Raw genomic sequence first — 20,440 nt, 5'->3', positions numbered from 1 at the left:
GGGCGGGGCCTGGTGGCGGCGCGGCGCGGCGGGGTGCGCCAGGCAGACCCGGTGGCCGCGGTTCCTCGGCGCGCGGCCCAGCACCTGCTGCCCTCGCCCGGCCCCGGGCGCCGCTGCCATGCGGCTGGCGCTGCTCTGGGCCCTGGGGCTCCTGGGCGCAGGCAGCCCCCTGTCCTCCCGGACGCTCCCGGATCGAGGTGAGTGCCCGGCCCGCGGTGGGCCGGGGGACAGACTGGGAGAAGGCACGGGGAAGTCGGGAGGCACTGGGGGTCGGCCGGAGACCCGGGGAGACCCCTGGCCAGAGCGCGGCCCGCCCTGCTCCGATGTCCTGGGCGATGGAGGGGGATGCCGGTCCCCCTGCGCGGTCATCCTGTGCGCGGTCCCCGCGGACACTTCCAGGCTCCGGTGCCGGGCACCAAAGGGCCCGGCCCAGCGCCCCCTCAGGATGGTGGGAGACGGTCGCTGCTCCCCAGGACTGACGTCTTCGCCCCTCTGGGGCCTAGCCGACCATCCTGCCTGGTGCCAGGGCGCCGAGTGGGCACGGCCCGGAGGGTTTGGCGAAGAGGAGTCTTCCTTATCCAGGGCCCGGGCGGTCACGGCGCCCCTCACCCCGTGTTGATGCCACCAAAAACCTGGCGGAGCTGGCGGGTGGGGACGCGGGAGGAGCGGGGGGGGGGGGGTGGGGCGGGCGGAGAGTCGGCCTGGAAAGAGGCTGACACCAACTCCTCCTAGGAACTTTCACTTCCCGCTGCGTCTCTGGCCAGGGGCTGGGATGGCAGGCGGGGGTGGGCTGTGCGGAGGAGACAGGGCCGTTGTGGGGACGGGGGGGGGGGGGGGGGGGGGGGGGGGGGGGGGGGGGGAGGGGGATGTTGGGAGCAGGGAGGAGCTGAGCTGTGGCGAGCGGGTGTGCCTGGCTGGGTCTGAGGGATGTTTAGGGAGGGGTGTTTGCACTGCGCACCCAGAGATGGGCGTTCCCGCAGCTCCGATGTGAGGAAAGGGGAGGGTGAGTGGGCACCGGGCCACAAGGCTTCGCCCAGGCCTGAGAGGGGGCGTTCCTGGGGGGGGGGGTGATTGGGAGGGAGTGGGAAGGGGGCTCCCTGTGAGAGCCTGGGGGGACAGGGAGGGGGCCCCAGGCGGGGCAAGCTGAACTTTCCCTGGGGACGTGCAGGTGGGGTAGGGGTGAAAGTGAGGGGTGGAGAGAAGCCCCTCTCCTGGGGCTTGCTCCTTTAAGTCCCAGAATGCAGTGCAGGAGTCCTTCCAGCCGAGAAGGGCCCTGAGTGGCCACAGGCACCGGCTGTGCCCAGCGCCAGGGGCTGGCTCGCTCAGCACTCTCTTGGGGTGTCCTGGGGACCCTGCAGGTGGCCCTGTGGAGGAGCAGACAAGGCCAGAGAGGGCCCTGGGTGGACACTCGGAGCCCCAGATCTTTCAAGACAGCCCCACACTCAGCCTAGCGGAGATGCTCCAGGTGAGCCCCCCTGTCCCTTCAAGCACAGAACACAGTGCCTGCCGCCCCCATAACCAGCCCTCTCTGAGGAGCAGGTGAGTGGACCTCATGTGGCACGGCCACCCCAGGTCTGGCTGCCCCTCCGGCCACACCCCAGCACCTGGCTTCCCTTATCCCCTCTCCCCCAACACGCATCTGCCGGCCTCAGCCCCACCCGCCCCGTCCATCTCCTGGGGAGACCCTGAGGCCAGACTTGCCTTCGGGGTCTCATTCTGCAGGGTTTTCTCAGTGGGGGAAGGTCAGGGCCTCACCAGGCACCCCCCTCCCCAATTCCAACGCTGAGTCAGAGGAAGGGCTGGGGCGTGCGCCGGGCTCTTCCATGATGCTTCCTCTCTGGGCAGGAAGCCGAGAAGGGGCGGCTCAGATACCTTCCTTGACCTCGCACACGGCCCCCCAGAACAATGCCCCAGGCCGGGCAGGGCTTCCTGGCCCCTCCCTCGGGACCCCCCCCCGCCCAGTGACCTCATCGTTGGTACTCTCCTAAGGGTCTGAGGTTTTCTGGTTAGAGACTGATGGGAGTTTCAGGCGGGGCCAGGGAGGTGACCTACCCCCTGGTGCCCGCAGACCAATCTGCCTGAGGCTCTGCGGGTCAGATTGGAATTGGACGGTGAGAGTCAAACCCTGGAGCTGCTGCAGAGCAGGTAACAATGACGGCGGTAACGACACTAACAGCACAGGTAACAACCGCACGTGACACTAAGTGCTCGAACTCTCTTAATCCTTCTAACAACCTGTAAGGAAAATGCTATGATGCTGCTGTTTTCATTTTACATATGCAGAAGTCAAGGCACAGAGAGGTTACATAACCTGCCCAAGGTCACACAGCTAGTGTGCGGTAAAACCCAGATGAGGACCCAGATAGCCTGGCAGAGTTTGTGGCCCGACCGCTCTGCTCTGCGGCTTCGGGGGGAACCCTGGCCCCCAGCCACCCCTTACCACCTCTGGACCTCAGGCTGTCGCCGTACCGCCCTGGGAGGCAACTGTCATTGCCCCCGTTTTTCTTTACTCCACAGGGAGCTGGTCCCAGGCCGCCCACACCTGATGTGGTACCGGCCCGACGGCACCCGTGTGGTCAGCGAGGGACACACTCTGGTGAGTCTAGTGTCCTGTCTCCGGCCCGAGGGCGGCGCCGGGGGCCAGATGGAGGGTGTCATCCCTACGGGATGCGGGGTGCACCTTCACCAGCCTCCACCGACAGGCTAGCTAGCCTCCTGGGCTCCAACCCTGGCCTTTGGGGTAGCCCTGACCTTTCTCTGCTGTAGGAGAGCTGCTGCTACCAGGGAGCGGTACGGGGCCACGTGGGCTCCTGGGCGTCGGTGTGCACCTGCTCAGGGCTCAGGTACAGAGGGCGCATCCCACCGGGGTGGAGAGAGCGAGGCGGTGTGAGGTGTGGAGCTGAGCCGTCTTCTGACTTCTGCGTCCTCCCAGGGGTCTGGTGGTCCTGTCCCCCGAGAGAAGCTACACCTTGGAGCTGGGGCCCGGGGACCTGCGAGCCGCCCCCATCGTCTCCCGGACCCGAGACCTCCTCCTGCCAGGCCGCACCTGTGGGTTGAACTGGCACGCGTCTGTGGCCACGCGGGCTCCCCGGGAGCGGCCCCGGGGACGGCGCCACAGCCACATGCGCAGTCGTCGGGTGAGGATGACAGCAAGAGGCCAGGCTTCTGTTGTCCCTGAGGGCCAGGCCCCGGACCCTCAGAGATCTTTGTTTCCAGTACCTTCTAGGGAGCTGTTGCCCTGGGTCGGGCCCCGTGTGAACATAATCTGCTCTCCTCCTCCCGAAACCCTGGGAGGTTCGGGCAATAGCTCCGTCTTTGTTAGAAAAGCAGCTCAGAGAGAGAGAGGCAGTGGCTTTTGCCCAAAGCTGTTCAACCGCTAAATGACACATGCGGGGTTTAGACGCGGGGACCTGACTCAGACTCTTCACGGGCCTCATGATCCCGTGTGCGGACAGTGCTTGGCTACAGACCACACAGTCACCAGGCATAAAGCGGTATGAGTCCAGCTCCCTCATTTATAAATTGGGGAGAATAAGCTACTTACTCTCTAGGGTTACTGTGGACCTTAAACGAGTCTATATCCGTCTATCTATCAAGTATCTATATGGTGCTTAAACTGTGCCTGAGGTAGGTAAATACACGACGGTGTTGGCTATGATTTTATTATTTACTTCTAAAAGTTTATTTATTGTGGTTTTTTTAACGTTTATTTTTGAGAGAGAGACAGACCTTGAGTGGGGGGAGGAGCAGAGAGAGAGAGGGAGACGCAGAACCCGAAGCAGACTCCAGGCTCTGAGCTGTCAGCACAGAGCCCGACGCGGGGCTTGAACCCACGAACCGTGAGATCATGACCTGAGCCGAAGTCGGACGCTTAACCGACTGAGCCACGCAGGTGCCCCCTATTTCTTGTTTTGGTGGTTTTTAGTAATCTCTGTACCCCGTGTGGGGCTCAGACTCACGACCCCCGAGATCAAGAGTCGCGTGCTCATCCGACTGGGCCAGCCGGGCGCCCCTAGTGTTATTTTTTTTTAGTTCCGGAAAAGTACTGAGTTTGGAGCCAGAGAAGCAAGGCTCTACTCCCGGCTTCATGACCTACTTCTCGGTCCACCTTGGGCAAGTCCCTGGCCTCTCAGGCTCTCAGGGGTTCCTCTGTGAAACGGGCTCTCCGCTCTCCTCCGCTGGAGCACACAGGGTGGGAGCGGACACAGCTCGGGCAGCCCCGTGTGGCCCCGGCCGAGGAGTGTGCCTGACACCCCTTCTTGTCCTCAGCGGAGGCGGGACGTGGTGGCAGAGACCAAGGTTATTGAGCTGGTGCTCGTAGCCGACCATTCTGAGGTGAGCTTGCAGGCGCCGCGTGTCCTGCCCCCCCCCCCCATCCCCGCGCCACGTCTGCTCTTTTTCACGGTCGTTTTCCTTGAGCCGCAGGCCCAGAGGTACCCGGACTTGCAGTACCTGCTGACCCGCATGCTGAAGGTGGCCTTTCTCCTGGACACCGTGAGTGCCGGGCCCAGCAGCAGCCGGACGGCCCTGTGGCCGCGGGGACCCCTCTCCTGAGCCCCCGTTCTCTTTCAGTTCTTCCGGCCCCTGAACGTCCGGGTGGCGCTGGTGGGCCTGGAGGCCTGGAGCCAGCGTGACCTGGTGGAGATCAGCCGGGACCCCGGCCTCACGCTGCACAACTTCCTGCGCTGGCGGCGGGAAGACTTACTGCCTCGACTGCCCCACGACAGCGCCCAGCTCGTGACGTAAGACCCCAGGCTGCGCCCCGGCTCCCCGCCTGCGGCCCTGAAGCTCTGGGCTGACCTGTGGCCCTGCGATCCCACAGTGCCACCTCGTTCTCCGGGCCCGCGGTGGGCATGGCCATTCAGAATTCCATCTGCTCTCCTGACTTCTCGGGGGGTGTGAACATGGTGAGCGATGCCGGGGCCCTCGCGTGCCGCTTCCTCCACGTGCCCCGCCCCAACCCCACCGAGTTACCTACCCCAAAGCCGCGGATGTGGGGACCGGGGCGGGGGGGGGGGGGGGAGGACGGCGGGGAGGACGTGGCCCCTGCTGTCACGGCACCGTTACGTGGGGGCTTCACCTGTGAGGGCACCTCGCGGGGGAGGAGGGGGTGGCTGAGGCCCACAGGACACAGGCGAGTGCCCAGGGCCACACGTAAGGGACAGGAACAGAGCTGAGCGAGTCTAAGCCTTCCCACCACCCAGGCCCGGGCTCTCCTCCTACTCCAGAAGCAGTGAAGGAGGGAGGCTGAGCGCCCAAGAGGTCAGATGAGGAGAGAACAAGAGAGTCAGGCTGGTGCTGGACCTGGGGTGTCCCCTCCCCAATGCCAGGACCACTCCACCAGCGTCCTGGGGGTTGCGTCCTCCATAGCTCACGAGCTGGGCCACAGCCTGGGCCTGGACCACGACTTGCCAGGGAACAGCTGCCCCTGCCCGGGCCCGGCCCCGGCCAAGAGCTGCATCATGGAGGCCTCCACAGAGTGAGTGGCTGCAGGACGCACAGCGGGCAGGGGCAGGGGCAGGGGCAGGGGCAGGGGCAGGGGCAGGGGGTGGCTGCAGTCCCAACCTCTCCCCCACCGTCCCCAGCTTCCTGCCAGGCCTCAACTTCAGCAACTGCAGCCGGCGGGCCCTGGAGGAGGCTCTCCTGGAGGGGATGGGCAGCTGCCTCTTCGAACGGCAGCCCGGCCTGCCCTCTATGGCCGCGGTCTGCGGAAATATGTTGGTGGAGCCGGGCGAGCAGTGTGACTGTGGCTTCCCGGACGTGAGCCCCTCGCCCGAAGCCCTGCCCCACTCACTCCTGTGCCCTGGCCCTGGCTCACTACCCCGCTCCGAGCCTCCAGAGCCCCTTCGTGGGCTCTCAAGGGCCGGCCTGCTCCTCTCCGCCCCTCCCCGCCTGCAGGGACACCACGCGGGTGGTTGGGCTCTGGCCTTTACTTGCCGCTGCGTCCTTCTGATGGCTGCCCTGGGCGGAGGGGAGGAGGTAGGCTCTCGGGCCCAGCCCGCCCTGACGTAGCCCCCCCCCCCCCCCCGTGCCCCCAGGAATGCACCGACCCCTGTTGCGATGACTTCACCTGTCAGCTGAGGCCTGGGGCGCAGTGTGCGTCCGGTGGGCTCTGTTGTCAGGATTGCCAGGTGGGCACAGACTGGACCGGCCGCCACAGATCACCCGCCCGGGGCCACGGCGGGAAGGGTCCCTGTGACCCCCCAGGGCCGGGCTGGACCTGCCCGGCACCCCTTCTGACCCTCCCCACCCCCCTAGCTGCGCCCAGCCGGCTGGCAGTGCCGCCCCGCCAGAGGGGACTGTGACCTCGCGGAGTTCTGCTCGGGAGACAGCCCCCAGTGCCCTCCTGACGTCAGCCTGGGGGACGGCGAGCCGTGCGCGGGGGGCCAGGCTGTGTGCGTGCAGGGGCGCTGCGCTTCCTATGCCCAGCAGTGCCAGGCTCTCTGGGGACCCGGGGCCCAGCCCGCTGCACCGCGCTGCCTCCTTACCGCCAATACGAGAGGCGATGCCTTCGGGAGCTGTGGACGCAGCCCTGATGGCAGCTACGTGTCCTGTGCCCCTAAGTAAGTGACGAAACCTGGATTCTCCTCTGGGTTTGTGGGGGCCTCGGCCTGACCCCGCACCTCCTCCCTCACCTCAGAGACGCCATGTGCGGGCAGCTCCAGTGCCAGGGGGGTCGGGCCCGGCCGCTGCGGGGCTCAGCCCGGGATCTGCACTGGGAGATACTAGAGGCCAACGGGACCCAGCCGGAGTTGAACTGCAGCTGGGTCCACCTGGACCTGGGCAATGACGTGGCCCAGCCCCTCCTGACTCTGCCCGGCACAGCCTGTGGTCCTGACCTGGTGAGCAGTCCCAAGGGGGCAAGACCAGGAGGGGAGGGTGTCTGGACCACAGCGAGCAGTGCCCGGGCCTCGCTGTCCACCGTGTAAAAGGCACAGACTCTGAGGGGGGGTTCAGATCCTCTCTTTGGCCCGAGCGAAGTCCTGTCCTCCCATGGGCCTCGGTTTCTCCATCCGCCACTCAGCCGCGCTGGCCTCCCAGGGCCAGGGAAGCTTCGTGAGAACCTGATCTTTGTTCTTCCTCCCCTGGGCAGGTGTGCATTGACCGTCGATGTCAGCCCGTGGGTCTCCTGAGAGCGCAGGAATGTCGAAGCAAGTGCCATGGGCACGGGGTGAGCTGGCCTGGGGGAGACGGGGGGGGGGGGTGGGGAGCAGGCAGCCTCCGGGGATGAGAACGGTGACAGGCTGGGAAACACACACACCTAGCTTCTGACCCCTGCTCTGCTGCTGCCTAGCTGTGTGACTTCAGGCAGATTATTAACCTCTCTGAGCTCAGCCTCCTCGACTATCCAGTGGGCGGAATAATAGTACCCAGTTCCTGGTGCGTGAGAGGACATGGGAGTTTCCGGTACAGTGCCTGGCACAGAGAAGGCACTCACAGGGCTAGTTTGGTTTCACCTGGTCTGCCGTGGATAAACTGTCCCTCTCTCCGTCCCATCACCCTGGCACACCTCCCGGTTGTGCACTTAGGAGCTCCTGAAAAGCTGGGACACGGGAACGGGCCCCTCGTTACTCAGCCTGTACCCCTAGGTCTGCGACAGCAAAGGACACTGCCGCTGCGAGGAGGGCTGGGCGCCGCCGGACTGCGCCAACCGCAGCAGAGGTGGGGGGGAGGGAGAGGGGAGAGGGGAGAGGGCACAGTGGCTTCCTTACCCCCCCCCCCGCCCTTTCCTGACCCCTTGGGGTTCTCTGATCACTTCCCCCTCCCCATCTGCCACCCCTTCCTGGGTGTAGGATCCTAGCCCCACCCGCCTTCTCCCCACAGCAACCAGCTCCCTGACCACAGGGCTGCCCCTCAGCCTCCTGCTGTTGGTGGCCCTGATGCTCCTGGGCGCCAGCTACTGGCACCGTGCCCGCCTGCGCCAACGGCTCTGTCAGCTCAAAGGCCCCAGCTGCCAGTACAGGTACCAGGCTCCTTGCCACCGCTCCCTCAACCACCCTGTGGCACACGACGGCCATGGGGTCCTACCCCACCCCGTCTGCAGCGCCCCCCACCGGCTTCCGATCGCCAGCCCCTCGGACCGCCCCCCCCCACACCTCCCTTCTCTACACACGCCCCGTAACTCTTCACCTCACACAGAGACCCACGGAGGGCAGCCGGGGAGCCCCTGTGCTAAGTGGGGCCCTCACTCCGGCTCATCACCCCCCCCCGCCCCCGCCTCCCCACTCTGACTGGGCTAAACCCTTGCTCTCCAAGGGGCTGCGTCCACCGCACTCAAGGGTCGCGTGCGGGTGGAGAGCGTGGTCTGAGGCTGGGCCCCCTGCCTCCTTTTCTCCACGTCCAGGGCAGCCCAGTCTGGTCCCCCAGAACGCCCAGGACCCCCGCAGAGGGTCCTGCTGATGCCAGGTGCCAAGGTGAGTCATGGATACCAGAGGAGAGAGGCCCCACCTTGTCCAAGCGTCCGGCTTGGGCCCTGGGGTGGGGGTACTGAAGGCCCTAGACTCAGAGAGAGTCTCACACTGCCCAAGAGTCGGCCAGAGGAGTCAGGGCCAGCCCTCCCCCACTCCCCTGGCTGCAGGCCCAGAAGCAGAGTCCAGCCTGCAGTGGGGAGGGGCAGTCACCTAGAGGAGGGTCCGCTGAGCTCTCTGAGCTGGCCAAGCTGGTGGTTTGAGAGGTGGGTCTGCGGATGCTCCCAGAGGGGCCCCTGGAGGACGAGGGGGTGGTGCTCAGAAGGGGCCCTGGGTGTGCCACACCCTGATGAGGCCCAGGACACCGTGGGTAGGAGGGCTGGTGAGTGCCCCCTGAGCCCCCGGCAGGGGTGTGGGGGGTGGTCTGCATGCCAGCTCCACCACTCGTCACCCCCTCTGCACACAATTGGATAACAGCATGCACTGCGCCCACCGCCCCTGGGGCCCTGGCTGCCCCGCCCGCAGGCACTGACCCCTCTCTGCCCACATCTGTCTCTGTGCTCCCCTACCCCACCCCGCCCCCACCCTGCCTGTCTGCTCCTCCTGCTCTCTCAGCAGGCCAGTGCTCTTGGCTTCCCGGCTCCCCCTTCCAGGCCGCTGCCTCCTGACCCTGTGCCCAAGAGACTCCAGGTAAATCCAGGCCAGGCCCCGCCCTCGCCCAGGGCAGGTGGGAGGCTTGGTGCCCAGCTGCAGCTCTCACCCTGGTCCCCTGCCAGTGGCGCTCTTCATTAGGGGACCGGGGTGCCCCTCAGCCTTCAGACACTCTGAGCCCCAGAATCAGCAAAGGGTGAGCCTCCTGCCTTGGTTTCTACCGCCATCTGGTGGTCAGTGGCAGGACTGCAGCTGGCCAGGGACACCACTCTGACCCGTGCCTTCCTCCCCTGAGGCTTCTGCTGGCAGGCACCCAAGCCCTGTGCGCATGTCCCCATTCTCTCCTGCCCCCTGGCTGACTTTGCATGTTGACCTGAACCCCTCAAGAGAACCACTGCATGCCTCTTGCCCCTGGCTGTGCTCTCACAGCACTGCCCCTCTCTCTGTCCAGGCTGAGCTGGCTGACCGACCCAATCCCCCCACCCGCCCTCTGCCCGCTGACCCGGTGGTGAGGCACCCTAAGGTAACAGTGTGGGGAGAGAAGGGCACAGCCTCTCCCCCACCCAGGGCTGTGGTGCTAATAGCCGTGGCAGTGGTGGCCATGGTGAGATGCCCCCTCTGTGCCTAAGGGCACATCCGCTGGTGCCCTTTACCGGTGACAGGTTTCTTTGGAGACAGAGGTGACCTCTGAAGCCGGCCCCACAAGCTGGTGTTCCCCAACAACCAGGTGGGCACCATGACATCCCCTCCCAAGCCAGCCTCCTGCCTTCTCTCCCACTCACAGGGGCCCGCCAAGCCCCCACCCCCGAGGAAGCCATTGCCTGCCAACCCCCAGAGCCGGCGCCCTTCGGGTGACCTGCCTGGCCCAGAAACTGGAATCCAACCCGTAGTGGTACCGTCCAGGTAGGCGAGCAGGGGCTCGGAGGATGGGTGGGAGGGCCGAATGGTCTGGGGAAAGGGCACCTCTGATCTCTGTGCTTGGCGTCTGCACCCCAGACCTGCACCGCCGCCCCCAGCAGCATCCTCGCTCTACCTCTGACCTCTGCTGAGGTTTCCCAGCCTGCCACCCGGACCTAGGACTTCAAGAGGCCGACCAGTCCCTGGAGTCCCCCGTGATGACTGAGAGAGCCGGAGCCTGGACCCCGGACACTGCCACGGGCCGCTGAGCAGCACTCTAGGGACCCGCTCACGCCATGGAAGCTGGGGTTGGGGAGGGGCTGGGCGCTGGACTGGGCTGAGGGAGGTGCACACAGCCTGTCCCTGCTCTGGTGCAATAAACAGTGAGGTCTGGGCAGCGCGCCTCGGAGTTGGTCGGCTGTGGGAAGGCCGGGTCGCCCCTGCTGCGGTTCCAGGTCTGGCCGCCAGGAGGCGCTGCCACCTCGGACGAAGGCGGGCCGGGGAGGGCGAGAGTCCGGGGCCGGGGAGGGCGAGAGTCCGAGGCCGGCTCGGCGCGTGTCCCCGGGATGCTCGCGGCTCGTTTCTGCCCGGCCTGGGAGGCCTGTGCGCACTGCAGTACCACGGGGAGTTGTAAAACCCCGTGCCACCCGCCAGTCGCCAAGTCCTCGCCCCCAGGTCTGCGCGGCCCCCACAGGCGGCTATCAACCAAGCGGCCAAGCCGTCCCCACCCCCTGACCAGTGGCTGGGAAAAGTGGATCTGGCTGGTGTTGTCAGAGCCCCGGAGCCGGGGCGGGGCGGGGCGGCGGCTCCCACGATCCCAAGGCCGTGCACCTGCCTCCTCCCCCCACCCACCACCCCGCGCCCCACCTGAGGGCTTGGGAACAAAGGTGCATTGTATAGGGCGCAATCGGCCTCATTATTTCGTTTTCGGGAATGGGGCCGCGCGGGCCCCCAGCCCAGAACGAAGGTGTGGGGCGGAAGGGGGCAAGCGCCAAGCCCGAGACGGGCACGAGCTCACCACTAAGGGCCTGTAAGGGGGGATGGGGGCGGGCGAAATCCCAGAAGGCGATCCGTCCCTTCCGACACTCGCGCTATCCCTGGACCGGCATTAAAAAATGGGCAACATTCTCAGGTAGAGGCGGACGGGCTTTGGAGACCCTCGCCGGCCTCTTGGGGCCAGAGGGCGCGTGCTCCTATTTCAGTCCCCCCAAATTGCAATAAGGCCTCCTACCCGGTACTAACTTAGACATGAAAGGCGCGACCTCCCTAAAACTCACTCGCAGCAGCGGACCACGTCGCCCCTCCCGCCCCCTCGCGAAGCGGCGCAGCCGGGGTCGGAGCGGGGTGAACCCGGCGTGCGCCTCGGCGCGCAGGGGGTTAACAGGAGTTGGCTCTGAGCGGAGAGGCGGGGGTGTGCCCCCATTGGTGGAAAGTTACCCGGGGGCGTGGCCCGCGAGTCTCCGCACCCCACCCCCAGCCCCGCACCGCCCCCCCCCCCACCTCCACTTTGTACCTTTCTCGCCGCGGCAGCGAAGCGGGCCGGGACCGGCCGGACCAGACCAGAGCGGACCCCGGGGGCGATGCGGCTGCTGCCCCTGCTGCGGACTGTCCTCTGGGCCGCGCTCCTCAGCTCCCCGCTGCGAGGGGGCTCCGGCCTCCGCCACGCCGTCTACTGGAACTCCAGTAACCCCAGGTAGCCGGGCCGAACCCAGGCGGCGGCGGGCCGGGCCTGCGCGCTCCCGGGCCGGGCGCGCGCCCCACTCTCGCTCCGTGCGCGGCGCCGCCTGCGCCCGGCCGCGCGCCGGGGCTCCTTTGTTTGAGCCGGCGGGGGAGGGGGAGGGGAGGGGCGAGGCGCGCCCCGGGCTCCCCCCGCCCGCACGTGTTGGGGGGCGGGCGGAGGACCCCGGCTCCGCAGGCGGATGGTGGGACCTGGGAGAGCGGGGAGCTGGGGGGGCCTCGGCCTGCGCTCCGGGCCCCGCCCCCTCGCTTCTGGCCTCTCTCCGGCTGATTCCCCCGCCCTCCTGCCCGAGCCGGGGCGCGCGGTCTGGAGAGGGAGGGAGGGGGCTCTACTCTCGTGAAAGAGCGTGGTTGAAGCTCCTGCTTGCTGGGCCTCCCCTCTGGCGCTCGCCGTCTCCTGATCTCATTCGCTGTCTCTGCTTTCATCTCCGTCACTATCCGCCCTTCTAATTCTGTCCAGTCCCGGCCCAGTCCTTCCAGCTGAATCACCTTCGGGCGAGTCGGTTGACCTCTCCAACCTCAGTTATCTCGTCTGTAAAATGGGCTCATAACACCTGGTACCCTGGGAAATCGGGCTGGCTGGCTGAGGTCACGTGTGCAAACGAGGTGCAGGCTGTGCAGATAAAAATCATTATTTCTTTCTCCCAAGCCTTTGAACCTCGGTATTTTCGAGTGTTTTCGTCTTCTTCCCCAGCTCTCCGTGCCTCTCTCTGCTTTCTCCATCTGTTTGCCTTTCGGATACTTGAGACAATCTGTGACTGTGCATTTGCTCACTCACCGACAGGCGTTGCACAGTGTGCGGTGTGCCAGGGCGTGTGCTAGGATGCTGGCTGTAGGGAGATCAGACCTCAGCCCTGGCCTCTTCCAGCCCCAAGACCCCCAGGGAGGGCAGCCTCCCATGGGTCATGACAATAGGAGCACCACGTGATAGCAACTATTGTCCTCCAGTTCCGAATCCCCCTCTCTGTTCCAGACCAGTGCCTCTGAATCACTTGAAGAACTTGTTAGAAACTCAGGTTCCTAGCCCCGAACCCTGAGGTGTCTGGCTCATTCATTCAATCTACGAATACTTATTGAGTGTTTGGGCAGGACACTTTTCCAGGCACTAGGGATGATCTGGAACAAATCCAGCCAGGGCCCGGCTCGTGTTCTAGTTGGTCTGAGCTGAGCCCAGGAACCTGCATTTCTAATTAGAGCTCCAGATGCAGGTGGTCCTTAGACCACCCATTGAGGGATAGCGAGAGGCCTTTCGGGAGTCAGGCTGGACTGTGTGTATGGCAGGGAAGGGGGAAGGGGGTGACAGCCCTTCCCGCCTGTCCTGGCTTCCACAGGCAGCTCCCAAGAGGTGAAGGGAGTCCTGAGTAGGCCTAAGGTTGGTTAATATCTGGAGGGGCTTCTGCTCCACGTCCAACATTTCCTTGTCCTGGAAAAACAAAAAGGAGGTACCCCCATCCACTCCCTCTTTCTTTTTTGTCTGTGGCATCTTTCCGGTGTTGGACTGAGGTCTGCGAAGCAGTCTTTCTCTCTCTGTTGCTGTTGATGCGGATGCTGATCCGGGCCTCCCTCTCCGAGGCCATGACTGTGCTGCGTACCCCTCCCTCCGTGCCCAGCTGTGCAGCAGCCCCAGACCTGGCATTTGTCAAGTACAGGGTGCTGTGCCAGACGCTCTGTTGGGCACTGGGGCCACAGAGCTGGGCGGCAGCTCCAACTTGAAAACGTAGGGCGTGGTGAGTGGCCTTCTCGTGTGGGAGCCTCGTGCTAGTGGGCACTGCGGTCCCTTCACCTCTCAAGACCTGTAGTGGTTACGTCCCCCATTTCTCGACTGTCTCTCTAGAGTTGTCAGGCTGGGAAGCGCAGACCCTCCCGAGCCGCTCCCTCTCCAGTGGGTGGGGGAGAGGCTGGCGGGGGCCATGGGGAGGGGTCTCTCCGGGGCCCTTACGCCCCGGGTGCCCTGTGCCCTGCCCCTTCAGCCCACACCTGCCTTATGCCTGCAGGCTGCTCGGAGGAGACGCGGTGGTGGAGCTGGTCCTCAACGACTACCTAGACATCTTCTGCCCGCATTATGATGGGCCAGGGCCCCCGGACGGCCCCGAGACGTTTGCTTTATACATGGTGGACCGGCAGGGCTATGAGGCCTGCCAGGCCCAGGGCCCGGGCGCCTTCAAGCGCTGGGAGTGCGCCCTCCCTTTCGCTCCCTTTGGTCCTGTGCGATTCTCAGAGAAGATTCAGCGCTTTACACCCTTCTCCCTTGGCTTCGAGTTCTTGCCTGGAGAAACCTACTACTACATCTGTGAGTGAGAAAGGCACACTGGTGGTGTCTGGGGCCGGGGTTGGGTGGAGGTGCGCAGGCGGCCTGAGTCTAAGACTGAGTGGCGGGTCACGTAGGGTGAGTCTACCAAGAGGAGGAGAAAGCAGGAGGAGCCGGGGAAGGGGACGTGATGGGGGCACAGGGAGTCTGGCACCAGGATGTGGCCCAAAGGTAAGGGCAGACTTTCCAGGGACCTGGGAGAAGACGGTCGGAAGGGTCTGAAGCAGGGTCTGAGGCGTGCGGACTAGCCTGTGCTAACGCCTTCCTCCGGATTTCCCACCACGCAGCGGTACCGGCCCCGGAGAGTTCTGGCCGCTGCTTGAAGCTCCAGGTGTCTGTCTGCTGCAAGGAGGGCAGTAAGTAGGTGGGGGGCAGGGCGGGCAGCCCTTCTGGGCCCTTGGGATTGAGGGGAGTAGTGGGGAGAGTCTGGGAACGTCACACCCTGAGGGGCCCAGGTGGGGCCTTTTGCTCTGTGGGAGCTTCCACTGTACCCCTTTTTAAAATTTTTTAATGTCTATTTTTGAGAAAGTGGGAGTGGGAGAGGGGCAGAGGATCCGGAGCAGGCTCTGTGCCGACAGCCACGAGCCTGCCGTGGGGCTCGAACTCACAAACAGTGAGATCGTGACCAGAGCCAGATCGGACACTCAACCGGCTGAGCCCTCCGGGCGCCCCCAACTGTACCCCTTTATGCCAGGCCAAGGGACGGCATCTCCAGGGCAATATCCTTCAAGCCCTGGGCTGAACTGGGACGAGAGGGAACAGCCTAGGGGGAGGGCAGGGAGGAGGCTGCTGGCAGGGAGAGCCCATCAGTGCCACCCCCCCTGCAGAGTCGGAGTCGGCCCATCCGGTCGGAAGCCCTGGAGAGAGCGGCACCTCTGGGTGGCAAGGGGGAGGGGCTCCCAGCCCTCTCTGTCTCTTGCTGCTGCTGCTCCCAATTTTGCGTCTCCTGCGAATCCTCTGAGCCCAGCGGACCCCTCCTGCCACCCCAGGAGCGACAGCCCTCCCAAGACTCCCTGGAGGAGGGCCCCCAGCGTCAAGCCAGCCAGACCGATGGAAGAGTGATGGGGGCGGTCGGAGGGTCCGAGGTGACCTTCCAGGGGCTGGCCCCTTATCACAGGCTGAAGAGTTGCTGCAGGGAGCTGCACACCGCCCTGCCCCCCCCCCGCACCCCTCCCCCGCCCCCGGAGCCCAGGCAGGACAAACACAGGGTCTCCCTCCGATGCTTTGATGTTCTTTGCCCATCCCCCCAGAAGGACTGGGATTTTGGTGGGATGGAATCCTTGAGCCTGTTGGGGGCCAAGACCGAAGACCCTGGGACTGGTGGATTGCCAGACAAGGGCAAAGAAGAGGCTGAGGCCTGTGCCCGGCACCCTGGGGGCCACTTCCCTGGGGCAGCATCCCCCCCCCCCCGACCCTGGCGGGGGTGCCACTCGCTTGTCTTCTGTGAAGACAGACTTGCCATGAGGCTGGACGTCATGCCAGTTTGTATTTTTATAAGTGTCTGGACCAAACCCTCAATAAACCACCCCCCTTTTTGTTGCTCTGCCCCACCCACCGCCCTCCGGCTCCTTCCCTGGCTCCTTCCCCGACACCGGGTCTCCCTGCGGCCTCTGCTCTCAGCTTGGCTCTGCCTGACCTCAGTGCCAGCTGTGCCCTGGCCATCCGCTCCAGGCCGAGGGCACCCCTCTGGGCGATGTGGGGTGGGTGCCAGCGGCAGCTGTAGAGCCCGGCGCCCCCTCCCACCTCCCTAGCTGGCTTCCTGTGCGGGGAGGGGGCAGCTGCTCCTGACAGCCCACCTGCTCCAGGCACTGCCCAAGCCCGGGGAGCACCAAGCAGGGTGTCGGGGCAAAAGCAAGGGCTGCCAGAAAGACCGCACCCGAGTTTCAGAGCACCTGGGTCCTGCGAGCTGGGCATCCTTCCCCCTCCCCAAGGGCAGTCTGGGCGGTACCAGGCCTAGAACTGCGAAGGTGGGGTCAGATCAAAGCCTCCTTCCCCAGCGGCTTCTTTGTTCTTCGCTTTTATAAGGAGGAGGGGGTGGGGCCGAGGAGGGAGGGCCCCCTCTGCTCTCAGCCCCACGCCATCTCTCCCACCCCTGGCAGGCCAGGCTATGATCCCCCCCACCCCCCGCCCCCCGCCCAAACCCGACCAGAGCCCTCTTTCTGGACGTGTCCCGGGTGCAGCCAGGGGAAGGGGCGCCCGGTCCCCCGCGGCCGTTCCGCGCCCGCCCCGGTGCCCCGCAGCCCCCGCTGGCACCGTGCCGGCCCGCGTGGCACCGAGCCAGCGATCGATAGGTGGATGGTGCGCCGATTAGCTCGGCCGGCTGCGGCAGCGAGAGCCGGCGTGTGAGCGCGCGGGGGGGGGGGGGGGGCGAAGTCTGACCTCGCAAAGCCCCCCCCCACACACACACCCAGGTCGGACCCGGGTCCGCCTCGCTGATCGCCGTGCTCTGCCTACGGGGTGGGGGGCGGCACCGCGGGCTCCAGTCGGACCCCGTCCCCCCTTCGAGGCCCCTCGTAGACCCCCCCCCCCCGCGCCGTCTGCCGGTGCCGGCGCACCCGTGTGTCCGCGCCCGCAGCCCAGACCGCGAGGGGCTGGGGGAGGACCCACGGCCCGGTCTTCTGGTCCCGGGTTCGAGCTGCGGCTCCACTGTCACTGGGGCGGGGGAGGGGTGTCCGTGCGTTGCCCTGGAAACCGAGGGCACCGCCGTCCCCCTCCTCCTCACCCCCGAGACGCCGTCGCGGGGCGAGCGGGGGCGACCGCTCAATAGCCCTGCCCGCCCCTTGAGGACCGTGGGGGTCTCGCCCCGCTGCCAGCGGCCCCGACGGGGAGAAGGCGGGTGCGGGTGGCAGGTGGCCGCCCGGCTCCCCACGGGCGCCTGTGCGGACGCCTCGGCAGGCAGCCGGGCATTTGTGAGACGGCCCCTTCCCCACACCTGGCCCTGCGCGGACAGCAGGCCCGGCCCCGGGGCGTGCCCCCGACAGCAAGGGCCCGGTCGGCTCCGGCTCCCGGGGCGGAGACGGGCTGAAGGTGCGGGGCCGCCTTCCGGGTCTGGGCCCGACCCATGAGAAGGCCTCGAGGCGCGTTCCGGGGCGCGGCTCCAGGAGGCTGGGCAGGCCTGTGAGTTTTGGGGCGTCACCGATCTCCCCTGAACGCAGAGGCGCTAGACGGCCCAGGGTGGGGCCCTCGATTCGCTGGGCCCGCCCTGGTCGCTCCGAGCAGTTGGGGGACTCTGGTCCTCTTTGCGTCACCAAGAATCGCCAGAGCCTGGGAGGGAGACTCTGCGACCCCGGGGCCTGCCCCACGCTTTCCGGGGGCGCAGAAGCGAAATCCCCAAGTTTTGGGCTGTGTGACCCCTCTCTTTTTTTCTTCTCTTTCAGTGATTCCTTCCTTCCTCTACTTGTTCATTCATTCACCAAATCGTGGGCTCCCAGCGCCCTTCTTCCGGCAGGCCACTGCAGCTGGGGGCGTCGGGGGATTCCCAGCGGTGACGCAGTAGGAGAAGGGCACCCTGGCTTCCAAGTAGCCAATTGAATCCTGGGGCCTGGGGCATGAGGTCATCAGCGGTGATGCCCATTGGTTCAGGCCTGGACGCGGGGAGGGGGTCCCCATAGCAACCGACGGTGCGTCCGACCGTAACCCCGGAGAGTGGTCTTTGCCGGAGCTCCAGAGGCAGCCTGGGTGGTGTTTGGGTCGGGGGAGGGGAGGCGGGGTGGAGCCCAGACCCCCCAGGTCCCGCAGCCCTGGCCCAACCAAGCTGATGTCGTTCTGAAGATCTTTTTCTCACTCAAAGTAATGGTCAGTGCCCCTCGCCCCGGGCAGGCAGATTGGGGGCTGGGGGAGTACGGGCGACGGCGTTGGGGTCGCGGGTGCAGAGCCGCCGCCGCTCGGAATGCTAATTCCGAGAACCTCCTGTTCTGCATCTCGTCTGCACCTCATTTGCATTCTCTTCATTTAAGGTCAAATTGAGCAGACAGCCCCACATCCCAGCCCTGTCGCGCGTCTGTATCCCGACTTTATCCCGCAGCAGCTCCGTAATCTCTCTCTTTCTCCAGTTCCTCACCCCACCCCTCTCCCAGCCGGCGGTGTCCCCTCGGGTGCGAGGGGGCGCAGCCTAGCAAGAGCGGAAAGAGAAGTCCGCCTCTCCCCCTGGACGTCTGCTGACAGATGGGGAGGGCTGGTCCCTACCGCCTAGCGACTAAACTGACAAAGCAAATGGTGGGGGAGGTGCCCGGGGCTGGGCGGGGGTCTCCGGGGCCAAGTCACCCACACGCCCAGCAGGGTGCTGGGACTAGGGCCGCCTGCTTGCAGCCAGGGGCGGGCCTGCCCACCTGTCTGGTGCCAGGACAGCTTCCTGCCTCCAATTAAACGCTAATGAGGTGTCATTAACCCTTAGCTTGCCTGCCAGCCCTCAGGTGGAGTTTAGATTCGTGGTCTCACCCCGAACCGAGGGGCGAGGGGCGGAGAGGAGGCCCTTTGAGGAAGCCTGGAGGCAGTGGGGCCAGGGGGCGGGGGGGAGGGCCAGAAGTCCGGGCCAGAGGCATGCGCAGCGGGCACTGCTTATGCTGTGTGCTGCTGGGGACTCCACGCACGGCCGGCCCAGTGGCTGGGTGCATTTCTTCCCCGCGCATCAACTCGGCAATGACTTGCGAATCCCCTTCCCTACTCTACTAACTAAACACCAGGCTGCACGCTGCGTGCTGGGGGTAGGCACTTGCACAAGACAAGATCCCTTCCCTGAAGGATTCTTCAGATTACTCCGGAAGACACATCGTCCAACAAATAATTATAATGCCAAGTGCAAATGCCACTACAGAGCCACGAATGAAGTGCTACGGGAAAGTGGGCTCTCAGAGAAGACTTGGGCTTTGAAGGGCAAAGTTTAAGCGGGGAGGGGATGTGGAGAACCCAGTGTGCCTGTGTGTGTGTGTGGGTGGGTCCGAGTGGGTCCGTGCTCAGCCTGTGCCCTCCTGGGGCTCATGTTTGCGTCTGTACGTAGGTGTGAGAGTGTGTAAGTGTGCTGTCTGGACCTCTCTGTGTCTGGAATCCCTGCTCCTGAACACACACTGTGGTTTTATTACAGATCAATGTTTGCTGCAGATTAGCCCGAACCTGCCCAGCCCAGGGGAGGGGAAGCAGGGAACCGACGTTGGCTCTTTGGGAAGGGGTGGGCAGACGCCGTCTTCACACTTGGGGGCCCAGACGCTTGGCTCCCCAGTTGGCGGCGGGCTGGCCGAGGGAGGCCAAGGGCCGGGGCCCCGGCTGTGGTGGGGTGTGCCCAAGCTGTAGTGCCCTCTGTCCCCGGCTCCCCAGGGGAGACACAGAGGCTGCAACCACCTCTCCCCATGAGGCCTCAGGCCCCCTCCCCCAACCTGTTCTGTCTGTGGAGGAGAAGCCAGCTCAGACCTGCCTGCTGGCTCTCTCCTGCAGGGAGCGGATGTTTTCCGGGGGACTCCAGAGGGCTGGGAATGCTGGAGCCTACCAGGAGGCCTGCTACCCCACCCTGCCCCTCTGAGGTGCTCTGCAGCCTGGGTTCCCCCCACCCACCCTGGGGCACCACTTCCCCAGCTCTTGCCCAGGCACAGCCATCCTCACCAGGGATGCCCCCGACCACCAGGCAGAAGGTGGGGGCTAGAGTTCGGACAACGAGGCCGGGGTCGTGGGGCAGGCGGCACTGTGAGGCCGCTCAGAGACCCCACCCCAACCCCCTCTGTCTCCTTGCAGCCACCTGCTAGAAAGGTAATGTTGGTGGCAGGAAAGAGAATAGAGTCCGGATCGAGGGAAGGTTTTAGGGGTTAAGGGGCTTTGCGGCCCGAGAAGGTCAGGGACCCCTCCTTCTATACTGCCCAGGATGGGGACTTTCCGTTTTTTGGCTGAAACCTCCCCTCCCCCGGATTCCATCTAAGTGTTTCCTGCCCCCCGGTCCCCTCCCCAAGCCCTGGGCCAGCTCTGCCACTGTGACAGCTTTGAGAGAAGCTTGGAGAGCAGGAGAACAACGGAAAAGGGAGTCTGGGGCGAGCCTCTCATGGGCAGACCTCAGGAGCGAATGCCTTAATACGAATGGTGATGAGTGGCGAGGGGCACCCGGCTGCCTCTGTCAGTGGAGGTGGAGCCCGTGACTCTTGATCTCTGGGTTATGAGCTCGAGCCCCACGTTGGATGTGCAGATTACTTAAAACATTTTAGGGGCACCCGGGTGGCTCAGTCGGTTGGGTGTCCAACTCTTGATTTTGGCTCGGGTCATGATCTCACAGTTCTCGACGTGGAGCCCCATGTCGGGCTCTGTGCTGACAGCACGGAGACTGCGTGGGATTCCCTCTCTCCCTCTCTCCCTGCCCCTCCTCCACTTGCTGGCACGCGCATGCTCTCTAATAAATACATAAATAAATTTAAAAATATTGAAAATAAAATATTCTTAAAAATAAATGAGTACGAACGACAGC

At 65.1% G+C, this 20,440-nt stretch overlaps 2 protein-coding genes across 24 annotated transcripts; both read left to right on the top strand.

Annotated features, from left to right (window-relative positions):
* Positions 1 to 13: 13 nt before the first annotated feature.
* Positions 14 to 10,353, top strand: ADAM15 (ADAM metallopeptidase domain 15). Of its 21 annotated transcripts, none has more exons than XM_023247696.2 (23): positions 16 to 197; positions 1,359 to 1,465; positions 2,069 to 2,145; positions 2,518 to 2,596; positions 2,767 to 2,843; positions 2,933 to 3,137; positions 4,270 to 4,335; positions 4,426 to 4,494; positions 4,573 to 4,742; positions 4,823 to 4,907; positions 5,331 to 5,479; positions 5,586 to 5,760; positions 6,039 to 6,131; positions 6,259 to 6,563; positions 6,641 to 6,842; positions 7,094 to 7,171; positions 7,590 to 7,662; positions 7,825 to 7,963; positions 8,345 to 8,414; positions 9,027 to 9,098; positions 9,511 to 9,582; positions 9,787 to 9,962; positions 10,056 to 10,353. In XM_023247696.2, exons 1-23 carry the CDS (start codon positions 119 to 121, stop codon positions 10,096 to 10,098), a joined length of 2,661 nt encoding a protein of 886 aa, XP_023103464.1. In that variant the 5' UTR covers positions 16 to 118; the 3' UTR covers positions 10,099 to 10,353. The 21 variants fall into 21 exon arrangements, 19 of the variants coding, with proteins under 19 accessions (XP_023103478.1, XP_023103477.1, XP_044905143.1 ...); XM_023247697.2 differs by having other exon boundaries at positions 9,024 to 9,098; positions 9,844 to 9,962; XM_023247695.2 differs by having other exon boundaries at positions 9,024 to 9,098.
* A 120-nt stretch (positions 10,354 to 10,473) lies between these two features.
* Positions 10,474 to 20,231, top strand: EFNA4 (ephrin A4). 3 transcript variants are annotated; one of them, XM_045049225.1, is made up of 4 exons: positions 10,474 to 11,649; positions 13,688 to 13,983; positions 14,289 to 14,357; positions 17,379 to 20,231. In XM_045049225.1, the coding sequence occupies exons 1-4, from the start codon at positions 11,537 to 11,539 to the stop codon at positions 17,495 to 17,497; spliced, it is 597 nt and encodes a 198-aa protein (XP_044905160.1). In that variant the 5' UTR covers positions 10,474 to 11,536; the 3' UTR covers positions 17,498 to 20,231. The 3 variants fall into 3 exon arrangements, with proteins under 3 accessions (XP_044905160.1, XP_023103493.2, XP_023103492.2); XM_023247725.2 differs by lacking the exon at positions 17,379 to 20,231 and adding an exon at positions 14,829 to 15,551; XM_023247724.2 differs by lacking the exon at positions 17,379 to 20,231 and adding an exon at positions 14,829 to 15,551 and having other exon boundaries at positions 14,289 to 14,361.
* The last annotated feature ends 209 nt before the right edge of the window (positions 20,232 to 20,440 follow it).

Source organism: Felis catus, chromosome F1 (genome assembly GCF_018350175.1).
Source record: "Felis catus isolate Fca126 chromosome F1, F.catus_Fca126_mat1.0, whole genome shotgun sequence".
NCBI lineage: Eukaryota > Metazoa > Chordata > Mammalia > Carnivora > Felidae > Felis > Felis catus.
This window is presented reverse-complemented; position numbering and strand designations above follow the sequence as displayed.

Excerpts from the sequence above, each read along its gene's own strand:
- ADAM15 (XM_023247695.2), top strand. The coding sequence starts at position 119 with ATGCGGCTGGCGCTGCTCTGGGCCCTGGGGCTCCTGGGCGCAGGCAGC. Across the intron at positions 4,336-4,425 it reads TCGTAGCCGACCATTCTGAG|GCCCAGAGGTACCCGGACTT; the intron begins GTGAGCTTGCAG and ends CTTGAGCCGCAG. Across the intron at positions 7,663-7,824 it reads CTGCGCCAACCGCAGCAGAG|CAACCAGCTCCCTGACCACA; the intron begins GTGGGGGGGAGG and ends TTCTCCCCACAG.
- EFNA4 (XM_023247724.2), top strand. The coding sequence starts at position 11,537 with ATGCGGCTGCTGCCCCTGCTGCGGACTGTCCTCTGGGCCGCGCTCCTC. Across the intron at positions 11,650-13,687 it reads TGGAACTCCAGTAACCCCAG|GCTGCTCGGAGGAGACGCGG; the intron begins GTAGCCGGGCCG and ends TTATGCCTGCAG. Across the intron at positions 14,362-14,828 it reads TGCTGCAAGGAGGGCAGTAA|AGTCGGAGTCGGCCCATCCG; the intron begins GTAGGTGGGGGG and ends CCCCCCCTGCAG.